This window comes from Maniola hyperantus, chromosome 5, assembly GCF_902806685.2.
Source record: "Maniola hyperantus chromosome 5, iAphHyp1.2, whole genome shotgun sequence".
NCBI lineage: Eukaryota > Metazoa > Arthropoda > Insecta > Lepidoptera > Nymphalidae > Maniola > Maniola hyperantus.
In genome coordinates this window covers 314,610-341,962 of record NC_048540.1, presented here as the reverse complement: position 1 = coordinate 341,962, position 27,353 = coordinate 314,610, and the positions used below count along the sequence as shown (strand labels likewise).

The 27,353-nt window shown below is 36.8% G+C and overlaps 1 protein-coding gene across 2 annotated transcripts in view; it reads left to right on the top strand.

Moving 5' to 3' along the window:
* Positions 1-26,138, top strand: part of LOC117982276 (glutathione S-transferase 1-like) — a 174,494-nt gene extending 148,356 nt beyond the window's left edge. The window contains exons 2-7 of one of the 2 annotated variants that reach the window (XM_069498649.1): positions 21,346-21,459; positions 22,493-22,633; positions 22,711-22,769; positions 23,696-23,834; positions 24,857-25,044; positions 25,488-26,138. In XM_069498649.1, the coding sequence (XP_069354750.1) occupies positions 22,493-22,633; positions 22,711-22,769; positions 23,696-23,834; positions 24,857-25,044; positions 25,488-25,605 (645 nt within the window). In that variant the 5' untranslated portion in view covers positions 21,346-21,459 and the 3' untranslated portion in view covers positions 25,606-26,138. Of the gene's footprint in view, positions 1-21,292; positions 21,460-22,492; positions 22,634-22,710; positions 22,770-23,695; positions 23,835-24,856; positions 25,045-25,487 lie in introns of those variants that run through there. The other variant, XM_069498648.1, reaches the window with a different exon arrangement.
* The last annotated feature ends 1,215 nt before the right edge of the window (positions 26,139-27,353 follow it).

The following is a 27,353-nucleotide window of genomic DNA, read 5'->3' as shown; positions in this document are numbered from 1 at the left end:
TTATATTTTAACTAGCTGACTCGACCCGGCTTCGCTCGGGTGGAACTTCTAAGAACCCTTTCTTATTGGGGTCTACATTGTGGAGAAAATTTTAAGTTGCTACAGCCATTGCAAGTTCAGCTGTACATTGATATTTCAGTCAGTCAGTTCCTACTTTTATACTATGTTAGACCCTTAATATTTTACTGATCTCATAACGAATCACGTAGGAAACTTTATTTTTATTTTTAGCTGACTTCTAAAAAGGAAGTGATTGAAATCGGACGAGCAAAATAAGAAATCTAGATGAAAACGACGAAATCGACGTGGTGACTTCAACATTCTTGTAGTTGTAGAAATAAAAAATATTTTTTTACTATGGTACAGTATTTAGCTCTTATGTACTTTCCTAAAATAGAAAATAGATAAGAAATGGTAAAAATATTGATTCCTGAGACATAAATATTTGCGTGACCTCGCAGAACCAATATTGACATCCAACTTTTATGAGCCATAAAACTTTTATATTCACTCGCTATTGTCAAACGTACAGTGAAAATAATAATAAAATGAATTGAGCCATTTTAGGGTTACATTAGGGTAAATATTAGTCAAAAATAATATTTTTAGTATAATCGAAAATAAAATGTAAAATAAATGATTGTTATGAGTTAATGAAAGTTAATAGATTAATAGTATTAACTATTACTGACTTAACCTAATTTTTATCACAATGACCTATTTATTTATGTTTTACGATTTCGAAAATAATGTTACTATTTTAGTCTACCGTCAGGATTATTTTTCAATATACTTAACACAAATTAATTTATTTTATTTTATCTATATTTCATTCCTAGAAACCGAAATAGTTTGTGTAATTAAATTACGTAATGTGTATTGAAATTTTTGAAAAGCCTTACTATGTAACAATTATAATCAAAATCTTTTATACCTATTAACTTAGAGGCCATCAATTTCCAATTTACGAGATCAATATTCGCTCTACCTACCAAGTACCAGTATAACTGGAATGGAATCCAATATCAGCAGGCGTATTCAATTAGCTATGAAAACTTAGACTAATACCAAATTAATTAGAGATTCTTTCGCCTGTTAATTAGGTTTGCGGTTTCGGCGCCGAAATTGTGTGCCGAGATACCCGCCGATAAATTATAATTGGCAAAATTCACGCCAAATTCAGTGTAGCTACTGTTTATAATAGATATTGTTTCAATGTGTGCCAGTGGGACGTTCTCATGACTTCGCCTTATTATTGTACTGTAGATTCTAGAATCACATACCTATACTTACATCATCATCATCATCATCATCATCATCATCATCAACCAATACACGTCCACTGCTGGACATAGGTCTCTTGTACGGACTTCCACACGCCACGGTCTTGCGGCTCCCTGCGACTCATCTGATGTCGTCCGTCCACCTAGTGGGGGGTCTTCCAACGCTGCGTCTTCCGGTGCGAGGTCGCCATTCCAGCACCTTCGGACCCCAATGTCTATCGGTTGTACGAACTATGTGCTCTGCCCATTGCCACTTCAGCTTCGCAACCCTTTGAGCTATGTCGGTTACTCTAGTTCTCCTACGGATCTCCTCATTTCTGATTTGATCACGTAGAGAAACTCCGCACATAGCTCTCTCCATCGCCCGCTGAGTGACTCTGAGTTTTCTTATGAGGCCCATAGTTAGCGACCATGTCTCGGATCCATATGTCATCACTGGCAACACGCACTGTTCGAAGACTTTGGTCTTCAAGCACTGAGGAATTTTGGACTTATATAGCCCGTACAATATGAATTCTCACGCGCCATTTTAACTCTAGCTTAGAGCTAACTTAGAGCCTCAATAGCTCAACCGGTATAGGAGTGGACTGTAAACCAGAAAGTCGACGGTTCAAACCCCGCCCGTTGCACTATTGTCGTACCTACTCCTAGCACAAGCCTGACGCTTAATTGGCGAGGAAAGGGGAATATTAGTCATTTAATATGGCTAATATTCTTTTTAAAAAAAAAAACTCTGTGTCAACTGTCATGTCGAAAGTACAGTAGGTCGATTTCGTAAAACCTGCATCAATCATTATTACAATCTCAATTATTGTGATTGGCTGAATTTGTGCAATTCTTGTTGCACAAAGCATTGTAGCCAATAGTGAGCGAGCGTCAACCAATCAGAGGTGATTGCGATCGTGACATTTTATCGCAATCGAGCACGGGGCGATTGTCTAAAACCTGCATCAATCATTATTACAATCTCAATTGTTCTGATTGGCTGAATTTGTGCGATTCTTGTTGCAACAATGAGCATTAATGCGATGTGGCCAATAGTGAGCGAGCATTAACCAATCAGAGATGATTGTGATCGTGACATTGTAGCTGTCAAACAACCGCGGTAGGGCCACTGTTCACCTTTAAAATGAGGACTAAAATCGTACTTTTGACATGACAGTTGACACATAGTTAAAATGGCGCGTGCGCATTTTGTACGCATTATAGGTACCTACATATTATTATAAAAGGAGTTACTGACTGATGACATATCAATAAATAAATTAAAGAGCTGAGACTTAAAGTTTAGATTCTGCACATTTACAGATGAAGATCCGAACACATTACTCCGAAAAGTTAGAGGTCAAATCCCAAATCTTCCTAATAGGAGGCGGACGTCTTAACCACTAGGGCCTAGGCTATCATCGCTTCTTAAGTTCGCAAATTCATCATACTTTATATCAATTGAATGGTCTTCTTTTAGGCCATCTTTTACGTCGCACAAAATAAGCCCTTCAGTAAATATCCCTTCGGCAAAAGGTCAGTTTCGCTCACACGCTCCACCGCCTCCATATCTGCCTCAGATTTAATCAGGTCCTTTCGTATCACTTTACTTACTAAGTCCCACTTTGTTACTTTGCGTTTCACGTCTCTGTAACAGACACTATGTCACTTTCAAAATCATTTTGAGATTTACAACTTAGGGCCAATGCAGACCGCGCTAAGTGGTGTCAAGGCGCAGCGAGTGGCGGCGAGTAGAGGCTAGAGGTGCAGGGGCCATGCACGGGGTCTAGCGAGGGACTTTAGCGCAGTGCCGTGCCGCTGAGAGGTGGACTCATGGCACAGCATTGAGATACTTAGCAAATGGTGAAAAGGAAGATAAGCTAAATCAGCCAAACCTGATACCCAGAATGTTGAAGAATGAAGAAGAATGGGAAAAGTACGCTACGCTAATCAAACATTTAAATAAATAGTGAGAAGACGACGAATGGGAGAGGCAAAGATTCACGCCCTGAAAAAACAGCTGCTATCCTGACGTAATTCTTCGTGCAATTCCTGGGAGTCGCGAGCGGGGTTATCGAAGAGTGGAGGAGGTTTTTTTAGTCCGTAGGAAACTGCGCAACATTTGCAGTGGAGTCGGGCATGCCAGATGTAATCCATGAAGGTTTTCCTCCTCCAAATAAAAAATAAAAAATGGTACCGCATCAGTGATGCCGTGACAGAGCGCAGATTAATATTACAAGTTTAAGTAATGTCAATCGAGGGCTGCGTCACTGACAGGCCAGCAGCGTCAGTGTCGCTGCGCTAGAATGACGTTCCCTACATCTGCGTGATAGTCACTGACTCCACAGATGCACAACTTGAAAGTCCGCCTTTAAGTGTGCTCATTTCAACCATACGTGTGCTAGCATAATGAACCAGGTTTTCGGTACAGCTCGGCGCAGGTCAGTATCCACCGATCGGTGTGGATAAATTAGCCCCATATTACATAAATCATGATTTCTCACATAAAGAGACAAGTGATACGTACATAAAAGATAACATGAGGCTATTTTAGGCGCACCGACCTGTCAGTACTGGAAACCTGCTTCTTCATGTAAGGACACTATATCAAAATAAAAAGATGTTTAAGTAGATAAAAACAGAGACGCCATGTCTCGCCGCCACTCCACTCAGCCGGTGTGCCTTGCGCCTTAGTGTAATCAATTAAACCCAACCTTTTTCAATTAAGGTGAATAATAAACACCTTTTTGTCAGCACATTGAGACCGAGTAGTTTGTATACTGCTCGTATTTTACGTTAACTACAAAAAACAGTGAAAGGGGAATAAAGCCGGGCGTCCTCGGTGTAAGCATCTGCTTATTTATGTACAAGCCTAAATGAAATAAATTATGTATTTTAAAGCCTCGTTCGCACCTCGTAGCTCGCACACCCGGGAAAGGTCTCCCTTTCAGCCTTGTACATTTAACTACACACTTTTCGGAATATTTTATAATATCATCCGAATAAAAGCTTTTAGACATTTCTGCTTGAAGTTTCTACTCGTGCTCACTTTTGTACGTCTAAAAGTACCGGCTAATATTATTAGTTGAACAATTAATATTATGAGAAAATATGTGACTCATTTAATTTAATACAGAATTAGAGAATCTTTTTACAATTATAATAACTCATCGCTTAAAAAAATGTCTGAAAATAATTTTCTTGAAATTATAGGTATTATGTATTATTATCATCGATGTTTATTGTACTTTATTTAACACTCGAAACGGAATTTTTCAGGGACGAATTTGTTAAGATTTGAATTTTATATCAAAACAAGGATTAGACAAGTTAATCTTAATATATGTATATTTTTAATAGGGATAGCGAGCAAACGATGATGTTAAGTGATAATAATATGTACTTATTACTTAAATACTAGTAGTATTAGATTAGAGCCTCAACAGCTCAACGGTTAAGGAGTGGAGCGGAGCGGAAAACGAGTGTTTTTCAAAAATCGTTGAGGTTGATAAAAAGATAAACTTTAGGATCTGTTGAGGATGCGTAAGTATATTTAATAAGGGCTTTCGGGACTCGAGAGTAAACAAGAATTGATCGCGTCATTTATATCGCGCGATTTAGATAGCCGCCGACGCGCCTCCATTACTCACCGCCCGACTCTAACGTCGCACGGACGTTTCACACTAACGACGTTTTACGGGCGTTTTAGTTTGCACACGTTTACAAAGTATAATGAACCAAGACCCAAAACAAACAAAGTGGAATGGAGCCGAGGGGCAACGTATTTTTTTTATTCTGTTACTACACTTTAGCCCTTGACTACGATCTTACTTCGTGGTAAGTGACGATGCAGTTTAAGACGGAAGCGGGTTAACCTGGAAAGGATAAGGTAGTTTTATTAAACTCATATCCCTTTAACGGTTTCTACGCAGAAAACGTGTTTGGAACGCCTAATCGCTCAGCTCCATGGCGTTGTTAGTAGGATAGCCATGGACAAAGCCTCCCACCAGACCAGACCAGAGACAATTTAGAAATCATAAATTCCCAATTTCCCCAACGCAGAAATCGAACGCGGAACCTCCCACTTATAAGGCAACAATGCTCACCACTGCGCCAGGGAGGTTGTAAAAGTTTCGATAGTAATTTAATGTCAGTTTTATCTACTTTGGCATTTTTTTTCTTCATTCATTCTTTAAGGATGAAAAGTAGTTTAAGTATCTAGTGCTTAAAACGATGATCTTTTATTAGAAGATGGATCCAGTCGGGGTTCGATCCCGGGCACGCACCTCTAACTTTTCGAAGTCATGTGTGTGGAATAATAATACCAAGACTCAAGAGTGTGAAGTTTCAGAGAGATACCTAATATGCATTTGCTTTAACGGTGAAGAAACATCGGGAGGAAACCTGTATGTGAAGTCTGCCAATCCACACTTGGACAGCATGGTGGACAATGGCCTAAGCTCTTCTCATCTTGAGAAGAAACTCGTGCTAAATAATGTGCTGGCGTTGGTGCGAGATGATTTTTTCTTTCGTTCGCAAGCGATTCTTTCAAATTGTAGTTGAAAAGTCAAAGTCAAATGATTTATTCAAAATGGGTAATAAATTACTCTTTTTGATGGTCAGATGTTGGATTTCTAAGATATAGTGGTGATAATTATTACGCAAACTTAAAACTAAAGCTACGAGGGTTTCATTCGCATCCGAGGTTCATTTGCATTTTCCGAAAGTAACGCAATGCTGTTTGTGAATCCTTAAATAAACGGTGGAAACTTTCTTACTCAAAGACGCTTTGAAACCTCATCCCGTCTGAAAAGATCTTATGCAGTCCCTTTGCCGGCCTGTCAAGCATCTTCCCTTTATTGTTTTTATGCTCACCGGGAATCTAGATTCCTCAGCTTCATCGTGCGCTAGATTATTGAAGGACGTGATTTTTGGGTTCCGTATCTCCAGAGAAACGTATAGGAAATAAAGGGAAAAATTAGAAAACAGTGAATTTGTAGCTAGGTATCCATACTAATATTATAAATGCGAAAGTGTGTCTGTCTGTCTGTCTGCTAGCTTTTCACGGCTCAACCGTTCAACCGATTTTAACGGAATTTGGTACAGAGATAGTTTGCATGCCGGGGAAGGACATAGGTTACTTTTTATCCCGGAAAATTAAGAGTTCCCACAGGATTTCAAAAAGCTAAATCCATGCGGACGAAGTCGCGGGCATCATCTAGTCATAAATAAATTAAAAAGAGTTATTTTTGTACATCTAGCTTATGACTTTTTTTAAACCAATTAATCCATCCATGGTTCCATCAATCTTTGTCAATTAATGGGGAAAATCTTCCCCGTAAGTTGTAAATAAGTAAAGTTGTTTTAAACAAACAAATATGAGCCTTTTCGCTAAATTTTCCTCTCGAGACCAATTTCAACTTACAATAGCTATCATTCATAATACCTTTTAGCACTAAAATAGCCTAGAAATACTGATTAAATTTAATAAATGAATAATTTTACTACAACAAAATTTATATTTCAAGTTGAATTTGTTAATTACCAATACAGAATTTTGGTTTCCATAATGTTTATATTATAATAAATTGAATTGAAATTCTACGAATAAAATTACGTAGACTAGTTACTTATGTTAGCGACATTGCTTTGCCTACAGTTGAATTTAAAAAAAGAATTATGAGGAGAGGTAAAAAATGGCGGCAATAAGAGCGGGAGCTATTGATTTGAAGCAGGGAAAATTAGAATTTATAATTATGTCTTGAAGAAGTTAATAGTTTAGAACTAAGATTGAAGTTTATTAAGTATTGTCTAAATGGAATAAAGTCAGTTCCTATAAGTTGAGGATATTTTTATTAGTTCCGAAGTGAAGATTACTCATCGCCCACAATTTTGTGAGTACCTATTTTTATTCGTTTATTAAAGTACCTATGTACTTTGAGTGTTAAATTGACGTTTGATTTTGTCTCGACTAAAATGCAGAACATAGATATTATAATAATTTATATTTTAAAATATTCAAATGGACTTTAGGAAAAGTCCGGAATCATAAACAATAGAGTAGTATTATATTAGGGTATAGAGTTATCACTCGCGGAAAATATTATACGAAACCATCAAGGAAATCAGCGCTCCTAGTAGTTGGTGTACGAACTAATTTTCTTAGATATATCCATAACTATGGTTCTGTTCTTCTGCTATATATAGCCCTTATCCTACACCTATTGTTGTTATAATTTTTCGAGGTTATTTTGATACAAGTTTATCTCTTTCATTGTTGTTGCTTAATATTTAACATAGTAACAATGAAAGAGGTAAAACTTGTGTCTAAGTTGAGTGTGAACTATTTAAAACAAAAGTAATATAATCACAATATCTTTGTTTTATTAAACTTAATAAAGTATAACATAGCATTTTAAATTTTAAAAAAAAACCAGTAACGTCGTGTCTAGTGTTTACTGTCCAAATTCTGGACGAATCCGAATGAAAAATGTAGTAAAACACACCGACCAAAAAAAAGGGTAAAAAAAAAAACTGGGTGAAACATAAAATAAAGGTTTATTTATTTACTTTTTTTAGTTTACGGCCCTGGATAACAGTCCTTTAAGGCCTTTATTTATTAACTACACTTCATTGACCACAGATCGATAACTTTTTTTTACTGGTTTTACGGCTCTGGGTTCTAGCTCTTTTGAGCCTACCAATAACTTATAGGATAACAAAATACTTAGTAGATAATCTATGGGATAACCTAACCCGGGAGAATCGGGAAGTGAGAAAAGTTGTATGATGTCAAACTAATTAATGTCGATTTATTATTTCATCAAAATGTAGAAATTTAATAATTTTAAAATGAATAGGGCATTAGGAGGCAATCAATCAGTTTATTGATTTATAAAATGTTTATAAGAATTTCTATTACAGTCGAAATTATTAAAATAATACACTAGGTATATTTTGATTATTTTAACAAAAAAAATATATATATGCGTATAACGAAACGTGTAACGATTCTAGAGAAAAAGTATGCCGGCATTAAAAATAATCTTTGGTATTGCTACTACAAATATTATTAGCTGTTGATGTACAAACTACCTATATCAGTTCATATTTCCATAGTTTTGTTCGAAGTAAAAAGCACCGTGACATAAACGTCGTTAACACTTTTCCCGATGATAAAACAGTTTAAAACACTCACTAACGCCTTGTGGTCCACGAACAACATATCAAATATACCTACACGTAAAATTCATTCTTTTTATCCATGATTTAAGCAAAATTTTTATTAAAAATGAAATGAAAACAAAATTAAGATCCACAGAGTAAACTAAAATGCTAGTTTGACGTTTCGCATTCTTCAATTTCTTTAGACATTGCAACCACAGACGAAAAATGTATGAATGTTAGGGACCGTACACATCGATAATTCGTTCAGAATCGGAAATTGATCGAGTTATTTAAATCAAATTATTTTAATATAGCATTGTGTACAACAGAATCGGCCCCATTGTTTACGAACCATCAATAGATATATAAAGTTATTTTATATTGCGTTCTCGTAATAATGTTTACGGACTTATAAGTTTTGCAAGTACATAAAATGAAAATATAATTCTTTACATCAGAGTTAATTCATTCAAACGTCCACATTCCCAATATAGTTAGTTCAGCAATAGCGCATCACTAGAGGTCAAGTCAAAATAAAGTCACGTGATCAGTATCGCCATATTTGTTATCTTTTTGGATCAATCATAAATTGGAATGCAGCTGTATAGGTGTAGTATGCATATTTCGATTCGTTCCTCGAAAAGGCAAAGGTCGTAGATCATGCAGCCTGGTGAATCGTAGATGACTTAAAATATTTTAATTGTGATATAATTTTTTGTAAAATTAAAAAAAAAATTACTAAACAGCACATTAAAAAAAAATCTGAAAAAATATATATTTGCGCAAAAAATTATGCGCGGGAATCGTAATAAAAAAATTTAATCTTTTACTCTTGAAAGTTAAACGTTTTTAAAACACGACAATTAACAATAATAAATTATGTACCACCTTTTAATGGTGATTTTGTTGCTGCTTTGTTTTTATTTCTGTTTCAGCAAGAATCTGTAATGATGATCAAGATGTAAATGCGGTACAATTTAAAGATCATAGTTTGATAAAGAGATTGATGTCATACAAGAAACAAAATTTATAAGCTATTGAAATATGCAGAAGATATTACTTATAGCAAAATGTGCCATGTTATTGCCAGGACGTTGTGGATAATATGATGACGATCACGATAAGACAATGAGACTATTAGTTTGCGGCCATCAGGATGGTGAGCGGGCCACCATGGCGTAAATGATATAGTTAATTAAGATGATGATTAAGATGATGATTAAAATGATGATTAAAATAATGATTAAAATGATGATTAAGATGATAAGAGAATGAGACTATTAAGTTTGCGACCATAGGCTAGTGAGCGGGCTGCCATGGCGTAAATGATATAGTTAGTTAAAGATGACAATTAATAATAAGTGAGTATATCTCTTAAGTTACACTGCATATTTTACACATTTAAAGAACTCAGATACTGCTTAATTGTTTTTATTTTGTTCCTTTCAGGCATCATTGACGTAACGATCGTGGATATTTTACTGATGTCATGACGTTGTGGATATGATGACGATCACCATAAGAGAATGAGACTATTAGTTTGCGGCCATCAGGATGGTGAGCGGGCCACCATGGCGTAAATGATATAATTAATTAAGATGATGATTAAGATGATAAGAGAATGACCATAGGCTAGTGAGCGGGCTGTCATGGCGTAAATGATATAGTTAATTAAGGTGACAAGTAATAATAAGCATTATTGACGAACGATCATGGATGTTTTACTGATGTCATGACGTTGGGGATATGATGACGATCATAATAAGAGACTGAGACTATTAGTTTGCGGCCATTAGGCATCATTGACAATGATCATGAATATTAAACTGATGTCTATGTCTGTCTGATGTGTGAATGAGGACATTCTAAGAAAAGGATGGCCGAAACGAAATAATTGTTCGAATGTAACAATCATCCAAAGAAGTGGTTTGGTTTAAACAAAGATGGTGATTATGAGATTAAGATATAAGTATGAGTTTGATCAAATGAGAACCCCTGCCAAGAAAAGATGAAATTCTTCGAATGCAACAATCAACCAAAGAAATAGTTTGGTTGAAGTAAAGATGGTGATTATGAAATTAATATTAAACTATGAGTTTGATGAAATAAGAACCCCTGACAAGTTCGAATGTAACAATCATCCAAAGAAGTGGTTTGGTTAAACAAAGATGGTGATTATGAGATTAAGATATAAGTATGAGTTTGATGAAATGAGAACCCCTGCCAAGAAAAGATGAAATTCTTCGAATGCAACAATCAACCAAAAAAGCGGTTTAGTTTAAGCAAAGGTGATGATTATGAGATTAAGATAAAACTATGAGTTTGATGGAATGAGAACCCTTGTCAAGAAAAGATGAAATACTTCGAATGCAACAATCAACCAAAGAAATAGTTTGGTTTAAGTAATTATGTTTAGGTGATTATGAAATTAATATAAAGTTTGATAAAATAAGAAACCCTGACAAGAAAAGATGAAATTTTTCGAATTCAACCAAAGAAGTGGTTTGATTAATGAAAAGTTAGTGATCATGAAATCAAGATAAAACTATGAGTTTGATAGAATGAGAATCTCTTTCAATTGAGCCTGAATGTCTGAGGACAGACATGAAGTCAGAATGGCCGATTGTTAGCGACATTGCTTTGCCTACAGTTGAATTTAAAAAAAGAATTATGAGGAGAGGTAAAAAATGGCGGCAATAAGAGCGGGAGCTATTGATTTGAAGCAGGGAAAATTAGAATTTATAATTATGTCTTGAAGAAGTTAATAGTTTAGAACTAAGATTGAAGTTTATTAAGTATTGTCTAAATGGAATAAAGTCAGTTCCTATAAGTTGAGGATATTTTTATTACTTATATATAAATGTGTTTATATCATAATATGAAGACCTCGCACAAATAGTCTGCACATCCGTACTTGGCCAGCGTCGCGGACTATGGCCTTCTTCACTTCACTTCACACTTCTCATTCTGAGAGGAGATCCGTGCTCAGTAAAATAGTGCGTCGCGGCGATAGGTTGATCATGATGATGATGATTGACATTCATTACAAATGTTCAATAAAATCTTTTTTTAGGTCAATTTATAATTGGGCGGTAAAAGCAAAAAACAAGAAAGTTTTAATCTCAAAACACACAATAGGCCGATTGTCGTGTACACTATCTCTAAACTAAACTTAAATGACACGTCTAAATCTATTGCTATCCCTGTCATAATGTTGCTTGCGGAAAAGGATAGCACTAGATTTAAAACTGTTAATTTAATTTAGTTTAGAGATTGTGTACAAGAGAATCAACCCCACTGTTTCATCAAAAAACGAAATCATTTCAAAGTATTCTGTTGCAATCCTCTTTTTAACCGACTTCAAAAAAAGGAAGAGGTTCTCAATTCGTCGGAATCTTTTTTTTTAGTTCAAAACGATTGTGATTAAAACACGAAGTGCAATAAACCCCGCGTATAGATAACATTACCGTGCCCCGCGGGTCAACTCGGGTAGTAGGTAGGTAGGTAGCTTGTAGGGAAAGTTTGTAAACGGGCACTTTTGCCCCGAGTGTCGGCAAGTGTCTTGTTAACTGACTTACTTAGGCCCTTAGCGGACGTTATTGAATGAAAACGACCTGCCGGGTCAATTTCACCTTCCGCGGTATTATGGGAGTTTCCCTCAGTCAAAATTAAGAATAACATCTTCTTTTAAAGGTTCCGTACCTGAAGGATGCCTAACGGAACCCTATTGCGGTATAATATACTGAACAATACCGAACAGCCTAGTGGTTAGGACGTCCGCCTTCTAATCGGAGGTCGGGGGTTCGATCCCTCTATTTTTTCGGAGTAATGTGCGTTTTAATTAATTAAACATCACTTGCTTTAACGGTGAAGCAAAACATCGTGAGGAAACCTTCTTCATGCACTAAGGAATTTTGGACCAGAAGACATCTCGAAATTTCCCGAACGCTGCCCGGCCGAGCACAGCAATGTAAAAAACCTTTACATAAAAGATTAAAAAATAAACATAAACAATAAGAACGCTAGCAAAAATGAAGATAGGTACTGATGATTACTGATATGATAACACCAAAAAAAGCGAAAAAATCTAACACAAAATCCTATATTTTGTAAAAGTTCCCGATATGCAAATACGCTGACGCTAAAGGAAAACGAACGCTGAGTAAGTAGGCCAAGTTTTGCGCGCTGTAGGTACAATGCGGGGTTCAAAATACTAAATCACGAAAACTACAAAATGAGGCAAATGGAAATTGGTATTGGATTATGTTTAGGTAGTATAACAATAACGCTAAGTTTTTGATAGCGTTTTGGTTACACTCTGTATAGTGCTCCTAAAAGATCGACCAACCAAAAACGATATATTTAGTTTCTCTACTTCAAAAACATTTAATATGAAACAAAAACAACCTCGCAAATGCAGGCACACCTATATTTTTGATTAAGCTTCAGGCAATTTAAAGTTTTTCAATTGAATTACTCAATGCGAGGCTGTATTAGCGGCCGCTTGTTTGATGCTGGCATAAAAGGAAATGGCGCAAACGAGACCCATAGCCGACCTGCCACAGTGTACCTAATACAGTATCCCGACTCCCGTCACACAGAACAGTAACGTGTGAGTTATATAGTTACCGCAGTTCAAAGAGCGCTCGCCGAGTGCCACAGCGTATCTATGTATCGTAATATTATGGCTTCCTGTCATACTAAACCATAATGTGTGAATTGTAGAGTTCACCGCAGTTCAAATAAATATTACGTGATGATAGTGATAGTGGTACATGGCTCAGGCAGTTTCTTGCTGGTTCTTCTCAGTAGGAACGGCATTCTGAACAAGTGGTAAGGTAATTTGACGATTCAAAAGCACTTGTAAAAGTTTACTTGAATAAAAATATATTCCATAACATTCCATTCCGTTCCACTCTACCCCACCCCACTCCACTCTACTCTACCCTACCCTACCCGACCCTAACCTACTCTACTCTAATCTATTATATTCTATTCCATCCAGAGAGCGATCACCGAGTGTCACAGTGTACTTACTACAGTAAGTACATATTGTTACACGGCCTCTTGTCACACCGAACGGTAACCTGTGAGTTATAGAGTTTATTGCATTGCGAACGTGTGATATTTTTGATAGTAGTATAAATAAACAAATGGCGCCAATGAGAGCCATAGCCGATCGAACCGACCGAGTGTCACAGTGTAATTTACTACAGTAGGTATTACTATAGGGTCTCCCGTCACACAAAAACCATAACGTTTGTTGTGAGTTACGGTTTTGTGTGACGGTTAATGTTGATGGTGGCATAAAAAACGGCGCTAACAAGAAGTTAGAACAGGGCACAGAATATTGCAGTCCAGTGTGCCTTGGAATGAATGGCTCTCATTCATTTCCATTCACTAAAAAGTATAGTAAAGATAATATAAAAGTTCACTTACAGTACGCGGCAGAAAATAATGCACACCGACCTTTAGAAGGAGATAGCGGATTTGTAGAGCATTGTCTATGTCGTTGAGACCGACAAAATATCATATAGGTATGAGTGACAGAGACAACGCTCTACAACGCCGAACTGCCACTTTAAAGGCCAATGTACATTACTTTGTGCCGCATACTGTAAGTATAGTGCCATATTTACATGATCAACCCATCGCCGGCTCACTGCAGAGCACGGTGAGAGTGCTCCTCTCAGAGTGAGAAGGGTTTGGCCATAGTCTACCACGCTGGCCAAGTACGGATTGGTAGACTTCACACACCTTTGAGAACATTATGAAGAACTCTCAGGCATGCAGGTTTCCTCACGATGTTTTCCTTCACCGTTAAAGCAAGTGATATTTAATTAATTAAAACGCACATAACTCCGAAAAGTTAGAGGTGCGTGCCCGGGATCGAACCCCCGACCTCTGAAGTCTGATTAGAAGGCGGATGTCCTAGCCACTAGGCTATCACAGCAAGCAATATTTACATTACACTGTAATCGAAAACTTCTAAATAGCCATCGTAACAATGGTATTAGAATAAAAACAGAAACAAAATAAAGGTTTACGGTGTAAATGTCCTTCCGCGTTGCTTTTCAAAACAACCCCGGCGCTGTGTGCGTCGCAACACGACAATATAAATGCTAATTCGCGTCCAGCGGACACCGGAACGGGCTTTTTAACATTTTTAACATACAGTTTCACCCGCTTTAGCTATTAATGCTCACATCTACGATTATCGCCGTTATACCGTTAGTTGGGACTTTAGGATATTTGTGGCATGAACCCGCTGTTTTTTTGTTCATTTTAAACTAAGTAAAATATATTTAAATACGAAAACTAGCAAGTATGATTTAGATTTTTTTAAATCTAAGTCTTTGATTTTTCGAGATAAAAAGTAGCCTTAGTCACTCTCCAGGTCTTTAACTATAACCACCCAAAAAATCACGTTATTCCGTTGCGACGTGATTGAAAGCTAACAACCTAACACTTTTGTATTTATACATACTAGTGATAGTGATGTTACTCCATGTACTTATGATAAGAAGACCGTTACAAAATTTTTGTGAGGTAGGCCTAGTTCTGATAGCATATTTAAAAACATATTGCGCTAGGAAAAACATCGACATAATTATTATGAATTTTCGAGATTCGTCAGTTTCCTTCCCCCTTCCATTCCCTTTAGTAGATATACCTTGTACATAACTTAACTTTCATTACAAATTGTACAAAACTAGTCGATTATTAAATCGTGAAAATCGCATATTCATTTGTTCACTAATAGGTACTCAATTAAAAACCATTTTTCTCTTTTATTTCCAGGCTTGTATGGAGGAGGCGCACCAAACAAAGGTAGTTTGGAATTAAATTGAATGTTAACCAAACTCAATAATTTTTTTATGATACGTTCTAAGAACATTATTATCTGTCTGTGGTTTGTTACATCTCCGTTAAATAATTTAAAATACTTATCAAAAATTGCGTAACCGGCAGGAATCGAACCTGCATCTTCTGGGTTCGCGCCCGATGCCTTGACCAAGTCGGCCACGGTTTCGCTTACCGCCTGTGACGAAATTTGTGATACGTATGTTCTCTCAGTACTGAAACGACTGTATTTAAAATTATTTAGTAATTTCCTTGAAGTGTAGGTAAAACACTAAAAAATTATAAAAAATATCTCCGTTAAAATATTTAGTTTCAAAGTTACAGGTGCTCAAAGATAGACATAAGCTACCAAATCTTTAAACCCGTAGGTATAACATTAAAACTAGGTACCTAGATATTTTCACGGAAATCGCAAACTACAAACACATGTTATAGGAACATGTCTACAAAATTTCAATAGTTTGATTTGAGAACCAAAACTACATTAAATTGTACTTTGTGTATATGTCTCTAGGGGACGAGATCTACTAGGTACCTACTTCTAAGCAACATGCCTGAAACTAAACGATCTGCAGAGGTTAAATCCGAATCTGTCTTTATTTGCGGACACGTACAGCCATTTGGGTCGAGCGATCAGATTCAATGTTTTCTCGGACAAGGCGGCAGGCGGCCGCATGAATCATTTATAAATGCAAATGGCCGTCACAACTAGCCGTGATTTTTCATGTTCGGCTATCGATGACGAATTGGAAGCGATTTCCTCACTATATTGTTGTATAAAAGATCTATTGGTGTAAAATAAATAAAAACTGGTATGGCGACCTCAATCATATAATATTATATACCTACTTTTTGTGTTTTTTAGGGTTTCGTATCTCAAAAGGAAAAAAGGAATACTTGTAGGATCACTTTGTTGTATGTCTGTTTGTCTATCTCCCCGTCTGTTCATCGTGTCTGTTAAGAAAACCTATAGGGTACTTTCTGTTGACCTAGAATCATGAAATTTGGTAGATAGGTAGGTCTTATAGTACAAGTAAAGGAATAACCCAAAAACCGTGTGAGTACATCATATAAAAAAAAAATTTACCAAATCACATAGATGTAGTCATTAACTTGCAGTTTTGCACATAAAAATGTTAAAATGTTTTGTACGATGGTACGGAGCTTGACTCGCACTTGACCGGTTTTTTACACTTAGTGTGACAAGTGACAACGCGTTCTCGCGACTTGTTCATCGACGCAATAACCGCGGGAGAGATATACCGCACTGATTGTGCTTGAGCTGCAGTTTATTCACAATAGAAAGCAAAGTAACAAAACTCTCTTTTCTGTCATGTACTTGACTGTCAAGTTAAATAAAAAACCAAACAAGAAAGCGTGTTAATAAAAACGTGTTAAACAGTAAAATCTATCCCTATTAATTAACCATTAAATATGTTAAATAAAATACTAAGAGCATAAAATAGAAGTGATATACTTAATGAAAATTATTTCAATATGATGATATAAGAAAATAATTGGTTCGTATAAATATTTATTCAAATACCAAAATTAAAAAATGGTCTCCATGGTATAATCTTTTAAACAATATTTGTCGAGATGAAACCGAGCGACGGAACAGAAAAAAAGCAATCAAATACGTACCCGTGATTATACTGGTATCATTTCATCCGAAATATCGTTCTAACTTATATTGAAAAACTTGAGGCAATCCCTACAATTTCTCAGCGTAATTGCCGAGAAAATATTCCAAAACATTCAACCACACGCGCTGAAATGCCGACGCTATCTTCGCGATGGAAATAACTGCGGAGATAATATAATTACACACTTCTTTTTTGTTTGTATTAAAAAAAATCTACTAAAATATGGGATTTGATGGCTTCAACTGTCATAATCTCTTTAAACTTTCATGTTTTATACGAAACTGAACAGTCAAAGTCAAAGTCAAATGGTTTATTCTAAATAGGTAATAAATTACACTTTTTGATGGTCGGTTGTTGCATTTGTAAGAAGATGATATAGTGGTGATAATCTTTACTACGAGGTAGGACATAGGCTACTTTCTATCGCGAAAAATTAAAGAGTTCCCACGGGATTTTTATAAAACCTAAATCCACGCGAACAAAGTCGTGTGCATCATCTAGTTTCCCATTAAATGTTTTTTTTTTTTTTTTTTAATAGATATAGCGAGCAAGCGAGCAGGCGGGTCAACTGATGTTAAGTGATTACCGCCGCCCATGAACATTTGCAGCACCAGAGGAGCCGCCGATGCGTTGCCGGCCTTTTAGGAATAGGAATGAATTTTAGGAATGTTTGTAATGTAATTACAAAAATTGTGATTATAACAATGTGATTATCACGACTTTCGTGCTTGCCCTCCTGGTTATTATTGAACCTAGAGTTTAGACATGAAGATATCCAAATATAGATGAAAGTTATTACTGTTCCATTATTCAAAACTTTATTAGGTATCCATTGAAACTGCACTGTTCAGCTTTAAACTTCGCATCTCTTGTCAGGTGGTACAAACTAGTATAAACTGGTATGAACCAGTATAAACCGGGATATAGAATATCCTTGAAGTCTGACAAGTGACTATCGACAGAAACTTGCTGTCTAACGTCTAAGTCCAAAGCTTGAGAATTGGGCATTACTACCATAATGCATAATATTATATTGTGCATTTACTTCTTTATTTGGGCAAAAGGCAAGACTTTTGAAACGAACCTTCGTGATACTTACCTACCTATTGCATACCTACATTATAATGTCTAAAATCGTCATTCCACGCGGGCATGATTTGTACCTACGAGTATAGTAATTAGATAAGGCCAGCTTTAAGTTTTATTGTTTTATATTTATTTCAAAAAATGTATGTAGTAATAACTTTTTAAAAATTTACTAAAATTGTAGTACACTTTAAAAAAATGATTTTTTAAGAATGTTCATGGTTTTATTGGAATATTTCATAAATTTGCATTGCGCTTTAAAAGAGTTACCTAGGTAAGCCTTAAACAATATTATTGTGATTACTAATTACATAGTAAGTAGGTAGGTATAGTATGAAACTCGGCAACATATACCGCGCGGTTGGCGGCTATATATTCCCGACACGTCCTCCGGGAGGGCGGGTTTAATAAAACATGTAAACTTGGCCGCACTAAGCGGTTAATGTATGCGTGCTTGGCGTGCCGCAGGGTAGCCTCGTACCTACCATTTTATTTTATATCTACATGCATATGATACGGTTAAAGGAAGAAGTGATATTACACCTGGTTTTAGTGAGGATGATCAGATTTCACCGGTCCCAAGCTACAATATCTAGCCAAATGTATACAGCTACACCTAATTTTAGCCCTAATCTAAATATATAAAAGGAAAAGGTGACTGACTGACTGACTGACTGACTGATCTATCAACGCACAGCTCAAACTACTGTACGGATCGTGCTGAAAGTTGGCATGCAGATAGCTATTATGACGTAGGCATCCGCTAAGAAAGGATTTTTGAAAATTCAACTCTGGAGGGGGTGAAATTGGGGTTCGAAATTTTGTGTAGCCCATGTGTAATATAAAAATGAATCACAAAATGTCATCGCAAATCTCGAGAACAGCTGAACCGATTTCGCTAATTCTTTTTTTATAATAGGTATTCCTTGAAGTACGAGGATGGTTCTTACGGAGAGAAAAATTTAAAAAATTTGAATCGACTGTTAGGCGGTACGAAGTTCGCCAGGGCAGCTAGTGGAATTATAAATGTGAAAGTGTAGATGTTTGGATGTTTGTTACTCAATCACGCAAAAACGGCTGAACGGATTTGAATGAAATTTAGAATGGAGATAGATTATTAACTGGATTAACACATAGGCTACTTTTTATCCCGGAAAATCAAAAAGCTCCCGCGGGATTTTGAAAATGTGAAATCCACGCGGACGAAGTCGCGGGCATTAGCTAGTAAAATATACTTAGGATACAAAAAATTCGCAGACAACACGCAACATGACATGGTTTCTTTTCACATGAACGAAGTCGCAGGCAAAAGCTACAGTAATTTATATATTTTTCGAAGCACAACCCGTGCACAATGAAAGACAGCTAATAAACGTTCTGAAATCGAGCTGTGAAAAGATTTCTCAAGAAACAGTGGTACACCTGGTGGGAGAGTGTACCTTCCAGGCTTCAAGAGTGCATTAGAAAACGAGAAGGGCATCCCAGATACTGAGGAAAGTCACAAATCAACCAACACTTAGTTTTTTTTACAATTTTTTTCTCTTACTGATTATTTTTGCAAAAATGTAAATTTTTAGAAAAAATTGAGTCAACATTTTTTTATTGTTCCCATCATTATTTTATGCTTTCTAGAATAAAAATCAATAAGTTTATCCAATCGAATCATAAATCAACCCTTAAACCCCAAGAATTCATGAGAATACTGTAAAAACGTGGTGGCCCTTATTTTGTTTTGACTAGTATTTGTTTGCTAAACCTGTGATGAAACAACGTTATTAATATTGTGGGTCTAAGTTTCATATCCTTTTAGAAAGATCTTTACTAGATCCACTTACTTTATAGGAAATGGACTAGCGACCGTTCACGGCTTCGCTCGCCTAATCATCACTAATTATCATAATCATTTTATCTAGGTACATCATAAAAGGAACTTCTGTACAAAATTTCAGCATTTGAGTCAATCAGTGAGTGAGTCAGGATCTTCTTTTTGTAGTATGAGAACCTAAATAAATACAGAATGGCCTGATTACCTACTGATAAAGTTCTCATAACAACTTTACCCTTTAGATAAATCTAAAAATCATGAAGGTAATCCCTTTGGGGCGACACAAAACACTTGCGGCGTAATATGACGTGAAACTATTAGGGGTCCGTGTAATTAGGCGAGGGCGTTAAACTGCCTCGCCGGAAGAGCCCCATTCGGGAAACTAAGCCCTTCCGTAGGGCTGTATAGTATGGGACAGGTCGAGATGACTATCGGGGAGGGAACGCCCTGCATACCCGCACAGTCCCCGCGCTAACCCGGTGCGGGCGAGCGCGGGTGACGTCTGGGTGTGTGGAGCGTCCCCCCGCCTCTTAACCCGATTACCATCTCGACTTGTCCCTGTCACTCGCCCCGGCGAGCCGGCTGAGTAGAGCCGCACTTGCTCGCACGAGCAAGTTCTCGGACAAACTTAGAGAACAAAAACCAGTCTCATTTTAACTGAGACTGGTTTTTGTTCTCCTTTGTATCTCTCAAAAAAAAAATTTTTTTTATATAAAACGTAAACTCGATGCATAAAAGCAGATATAAGAGAGAGCGCAATCCGCGGTGCGGCGAGGTGCGGTGCGTTTTAAAATCCATGAAGTTAAATCTATTAAAATCCGTTGCGGAATTAATTTCGCAGTGCGCGCGCTTCTATGTAGTTCATAAAAGCTTGCGATGCGTTTTAAAATCCGCAAATTTGAATTTAAATACGTACGGAAATTAACCGTAGTGCGCGCTAGCTCGTACTTTGCCGAAGTCCATCAACACTAATGCGAAAATAATAATTCATAATAATTATAATTTATAGTGTTTTTACTATTGCTTTATTCTGTGTACCTACTCCTGGTGTAATCGTATTATCGGCACTTTGATGCATCCGGTATTGGACTAAGAGTCAGCGCGTACCAGACCTTCGTAATTTTATAAAATCTGAAAGTTTCTCTGCGTAACACTGGGAGGAACTTGTTTGGATGTTTAAAAGGATAAGGGTTTGACAGGGGGTTGCTACGACACTGTCTGGAAATGCATGACGTGATTTCTAATACTATTCCGAAGAAAATATAATAAAAACTAGATGATGCCCGCGACTTCGTTCGGGTTTATTTAGGTTTTTGAACATCCCGTGGGAACTACGCATATAAACTTTCAGCTTTTATAAAATAACGAAGGTCTGGCTCGCGCAGGCTCTCTCTCTATATGGTATGTCTAATCTATCTATATTGCCACTATGACTCATGTGTTGTCAGTACGTATCTACGCTCCACCAAGAGCACACAACTCAAATTAAATAAATTCTATACATTACAGTTTACACTACCTAATATCTATATAGACGTACTTATCTACTAGTTTGTTTGAAAGTTTTACTTCTGATACATTCGCCGTCATCTTGTTTTTCAATGTAAGTTTTAAAAAATAAGTAGCCTATTAGAATTGAATAGAATAGAATATATTTTTATTCAAATAAACCTTGACAAGTGTTTTTCAATAGTCAAAATAATTCACCATTGGCTCGGAATGCCGTTCCTAGCCATTAAATATGTATAGCGCACGACAGGTTAAGATGGCAATCGGGGTTTGAGGGGTGTGCGGGACGTTCCCTCTCCGATGCCCATTTCAACCTGTCGCGTACTCATGTACGAAATGATCTCTATACCTTACTTAGCACCTAAACGTGTTCCGATGTAAAGGCCAGCATAGATACATAGGTAGGTATGTATAATGTATATGTATATCTGCTAGATGTATAATATGAACTGAACGTAACCGAAGTTGTGAAGGCTATTGCATTTATCTGATTACTCAGTAACCTATCATTAACGTCTTGTACCTACTAGGTAGGTACACAATTATCTATTGTTTCTAGATTTTGTAAATATCATAGTATGTGATAGCCTAGTGGTTAGGACGTCCGCCTTCCAATCGGAGGTCGAGGGTTCGATTCCGGGCACGTACCCCTAACTTTTCAGAGTTATGTGCGTTTTAAGTAATTAAATATCACTTGCTTTAACAGTGAAGGAAAACATCGTGAGAAAACCTGCATGCCTGAGAGTTCTCCATAATGTTCTCAAAGGTGTGCGAAGTATACCAATCCGCACATGATCGAAACCCTTCTCACTCTGAAAGGTGACCCGTGCTCTGTAGTGAGCCGGCGATGGGTTGATACCAATTCATATCAACCCTCAAGCCATCATACTGATTAGCCGATATACTTGGTAGTTCTTCACAGTCATTCTAGCTTAGGTCTGCACCTTAGTCCGCATGGACGACACAAATTTTAAACCCCTATTTTACCCCCTTGGGGGTTGTATTTCCAAAAATCGTTTCGTAGTGGATGTCTACGTCATGACAGCTATATCCAGTCCAGTAGTTTGAGCCGTGCGTTGATAGATCAGTCAGTCAGTCACCATTTCCTATTATATATTATTGTTCAGATGCCGCTGAAATTATATAAAACTGAGTGGAGTCCGCCTGCCTGTGCCGCCATGATGATTTGCGAGATCCATAATGTACCCGTTGAGATCATTGAATTGAATCTTTTGGAAAAGGAACACTTGACGCCTGAGTACCTAAAGGTAAGACCATATTTTATGAATATTATTTATCGAAATTTAGATTTTGACTTTGATGAATAATAACGATTAAATTTCAGATAAACCCATTACATACTGTGCCTCTGCTACAAGATGGTGATGTGTATATACATGATAGGTAAGTATTTAACGATGATAGAACGTAACTAAGTATACAAAAATAAAACAGTACAAGGAGACTATAATTAGTTAATTTTGTTTTTAAAATAATATAAAGTTGTGATATTTTGTTTAATCATTTTAATTTTCTTAATGGATTGTACGGTCGGCCTCAGAACTCGAGTAGCAATTCCGCAAAACTATTGCATGAAAAAGCAGTCGCACTTATGACCTTGTTCTATAAACACACCACACAGATGTGTTTGGATTTGATCATTAAGGTGCTAAATGAGCTAAGAAGATATTGTTAATTATTTATTTCACTCTTTATTTTTTGGTTCAAATTACTCCTGATTTCAAGTAAGCAACTACCTAATGGAGGTAAAATTTAGTTTATTTTGATTTTGAAAGATTTTAAAACAGACTCTTTGCATAAGCTCTAAGTCAATGTGTCGTGAGCTTAACTTATTTTGTTTTTCAATTTTTTTAATTGTTTACAAAATTATAGGTGACTTTTTTACCTAGTTAATTTTATTTTATTTTTATTTTATTTTATTTGTCAAAGAACCGCCCACAGAATTACACACTTAAAAATTATATAAAATGTTTTTGAGTTTTATAGGTCTCGTGTAACTCAATTTACGAACGGTCAAAGCGAGCATTAAAAAACAAGCCGTACATTAAAATAGTCTAACCTATAATATGTGATCCTGCCAAAGGAGTGCTTGGACACTCGTACTAAGATAACATGTGTTGCGAGTTTCGTCGTCTTCCTGCGCATAATATATTATACAATAATATATGTACTATAAAATGTTTTTAATTGATCATTTATAATTATTATATATTTATTTACATAATAAGAAAATTGAATCAAAATAGGAAACAATAGTCTTAAATATCAATATAGGTAAGTATACTTAATGTTTTGTATTATTTTCCCAGCCACGTTATTCTAACATACATAACGGAGAAGTATGGCAAAGACGACTCCCTATATCCCAAAGATTTAAACAAAAGAGCAATGGTAGACCAGAAGCTATATTTTGAAGTGTGGTTTTTCTTGCGTGTGAGGAATGTATCGGTGAGCAATTATTATGTACTAGCTGATGCCCGCGACTTCGTCCGCGTGGATTTACGTTTTTCAAAATCCCGCGGGAACTATTTGATTTCCCGGGATAAAAGTAGCTTATATCCTTCCCCTGGATGTAAGCTAACTCTGTACCAAAATTTCATCAAATCGATTAAACTGTTGGGTCGATGAAAAGCTGGCAGACAGACAGACAAACAGACACACTTTCACATTAATTATAATATTAAGTATGGATTTTCTAAGTCTATTCTGGTTATATACTTTTCATTTTCATTTCCTTAAAAATAAAGGCCATATGGTACAGTACGCGCGGCGAGAGTTTGGCTTTGACCGTTATTGCGCAGAAATCAGAAATTGGGTATCAACGGGCAATTAGTGGGGTGCGGGGCGGGTGTGTAGGCGCACGCGGTGCTCTGATTGGCGCTCCACTGCTCCAGTCGTTCCCTGCCTCTGTTTGTACAATCACGTTCACAAGTGAATTGCTATTTTCGTTAATTGTTTATTATATAAGAATCTGAATAGCACTGCTGCTAAGACTTTTTTTTAATGTTAACTTTTGTATTTAATAATTATTTTAAGTTTTCTTTTGTTTGTATGTACCAATTTTACATGTATCTTGGAATAAATAATTTTATTAAAAAACAATTATTTAGAATTTTCATCGCTGTCTCTGTAAACTTTAAAAGGAAATAAACATTTTATATAAGTAAAATAACTATCAATAGTTTTAATAAATGAAGAAGTTTATCTATTTCGTATTATTTTCTAGCATTATTACCACTGTACATGAATTTTGACCCACTCAAATATCCAACCTGGTACATAAAAAAGGAAAAGTATTGTGTGCGTACGTACGTACGTGACAGTACCCATGCGCAGTAATCCCCTCCACCCGAAGGTCAAAGCCAAACTCTCGCCGCGCGATCTGTAAACGCTGTTGATTACCATTAAATAAATAAAAATAAATAAATAAAACAAACTAAAACCACATGTTTTTAATGTTTTTTCTAAAGTATCCGGCGATGGTGGAGGGAGTGAGACAGCCGCCGGAGAAGGTCCTGAACGCAGTACGTGAAGCCTACGACGTGCTGGAAACATTCCTCACCAACACTAGGTTTGTGGCGGCCGACAACATGACTGTTGCCGATGTGTCGCTGGCCTCCACAGTGTCGGCGTCGCGTCACGTCATCCCGATTGACAAGTAAGTTTACATCTATACGCCGTTTGTGCACTCATCCGTAAAATAACGGATTCCGTTAAACTACGAATCGAATGCGTACGTATTTGTATGATGGGCACTTCGAAGAATCGCGGATACGAACCGAATACGAATGAGTGCACAAACGCCCATATAGAGTGGCACTCATTCGATCCGAGTCCGTGGTATTTGTATGGTAGCTTATACTCACTACATCCCACTTGAGTCATCCAATATCTCTCCGTCATCCGTGAGCGTATCTCGGATGTGCCTCGGATTCACATCGGACATAATTATGACGTAGATATGTCCACTGAATAGCTATCCAAGCTATCCAGTGGACAATCAGCTTGGATTTGGATCAGAGCGAGTTGGAGAAGATATAATGTCAGTCAGATTATTTTTGTGGTTAGATATGTAAAGGTATTTGGTATTTGATTTTGCAGGTACCCTAAAATGCAAGCGTGGTTCTCATACATGGAAAAGCAGTCTTTCTTCCAAAAACGAGCTGCTGCTGGATCAGCGAAGTTAAAACAAATCCTACACCAGATTTTAGATCTGTGATTTGATTTTGATGTGATTTAAATTGCCGGTGCCAATTAGCCGCACCAACCGATTATCCATATTAATATTATAAATGAGAAAGTGTATGTCTGTCTGCCTAGTCTTTCACGGCTCATCCGTTCAATCGATTTTGAAGAAAATTTAATACAGAGATAGCTTGCATGCCAGGGAAGAACATAGGCTAATTTTTATCCCGGAAAACCAAAGAGTTCCCACGCAGCGGCGTGCACAGGGTTTGAAGCTAGGGTAGGCATTAGTTCGGTAGGCCTGTTTACTGGCAGGTCATAAAGAATAATATGCATTGAGCTATTACAACTGGGGTAAGCAGTGCATTTATGCCTCTATGACCTGCACGCCACTGTTCCCACGGGATTTTAAAAAGCCTAAATCCACGCGGACGAAGTCGCGGCATCATCTAGTTCTTCATAATATTGTTTTGGGATTCCACAATCCACATTGGCACTGACTCCAAAAAATGTTATTATAGAACTAATAATATATTATTCGATAATAAATTAAATTATTTTTTTAATTTTTAGTGTTTATGGTTACTGAAGTCGGTTTTTTCTTTGAAAAAATTTTATTTCACCATTTTTAGTGACCCCATATTAAAATATGCTATGCCTGGGTAAAAACCGTCTGTGTACTAAGTTACTATACGTATCGCGAGCAATTTATTTTTATCCATTGAGAAGTTCCGTTTATCATTTCCAAAGATATTCATCAGATTAAAATGGGATCACCAAATTAAAATGGGATCACCTCTACAGTATGACCTACCAAACAAAAGAAGAATCAGTAATCGCGTAACAAATATACAAAAAAAAATTTAAAATATACAGTCCTCCATTTTCTAAAGTCGATTAAAAATTTAAAATAGGTTAATTGGCCTTAAAATTACCTGCAATGTTATTAGCAACATTATACATAACAAATCCAGTTGGTTTGTCCAATGTCTCGAATTCCTTTAGAGGCTGCAAAGCATGGTATGCAGTGACCCCGGGTTCCGGTACGAATACCCGGGATTCCGGTCGAGTTTCACCCGCTACTGCTGTCGTCTCACCATTGATGTTGGAAGAGGCAGCATTATTTCAGGCGTCTCACTGACAATGATTCATGAGATGAAAGGCTGGTGTCACCGATTTCAACTTCTTTCAAGCTCGGCCTAGTCCCTTTTGACCCTTTAAATGGCAAATTTGTTTTTACACGTCTGCCCAAAAAACGTATTTTTCAGGGTTCATGTATGTATATGTCGGCAGCGCCGTCGTTTAGTTGTAAGAAGCTTGCTCATCGAATATCGCGTCATCGTTCCCACCGTCGTTGTGAGACTATAAAATCGGACACGCTGTGCGTAGATTACTCGTGTGGCTCTTGCCGAGGGCACTTTTCATTAGACACTGTGTGGCGTACTGTGTTATTGTTATTGTTGTTGTTACCTGTGTGGTTTCTGTTGTTAGAGGTTATAGTACTAGGAGATGGTGTGCTAGGTTAGCTGGTTGGTCTGGGACCGGTATGGGGATGGAGGAGCCGGTTTAGGTAGGGACCTAGGTAGACTTAGATAGTGTTGTCTAGTCTCGTTAGAGACGTTGTTGTCATGACTCATAAATGAGGGTTGCTATAGTTATAGTTGAGTGTAGTTTGTGATGTCTTTCATACTGTGAGAATATTGTTAGTGCGCCCACGAAGGCTCGGTTAATCTATTATGTTGTAATCCTGACTTATCTGGTTAGTCATCAATCATCATCATC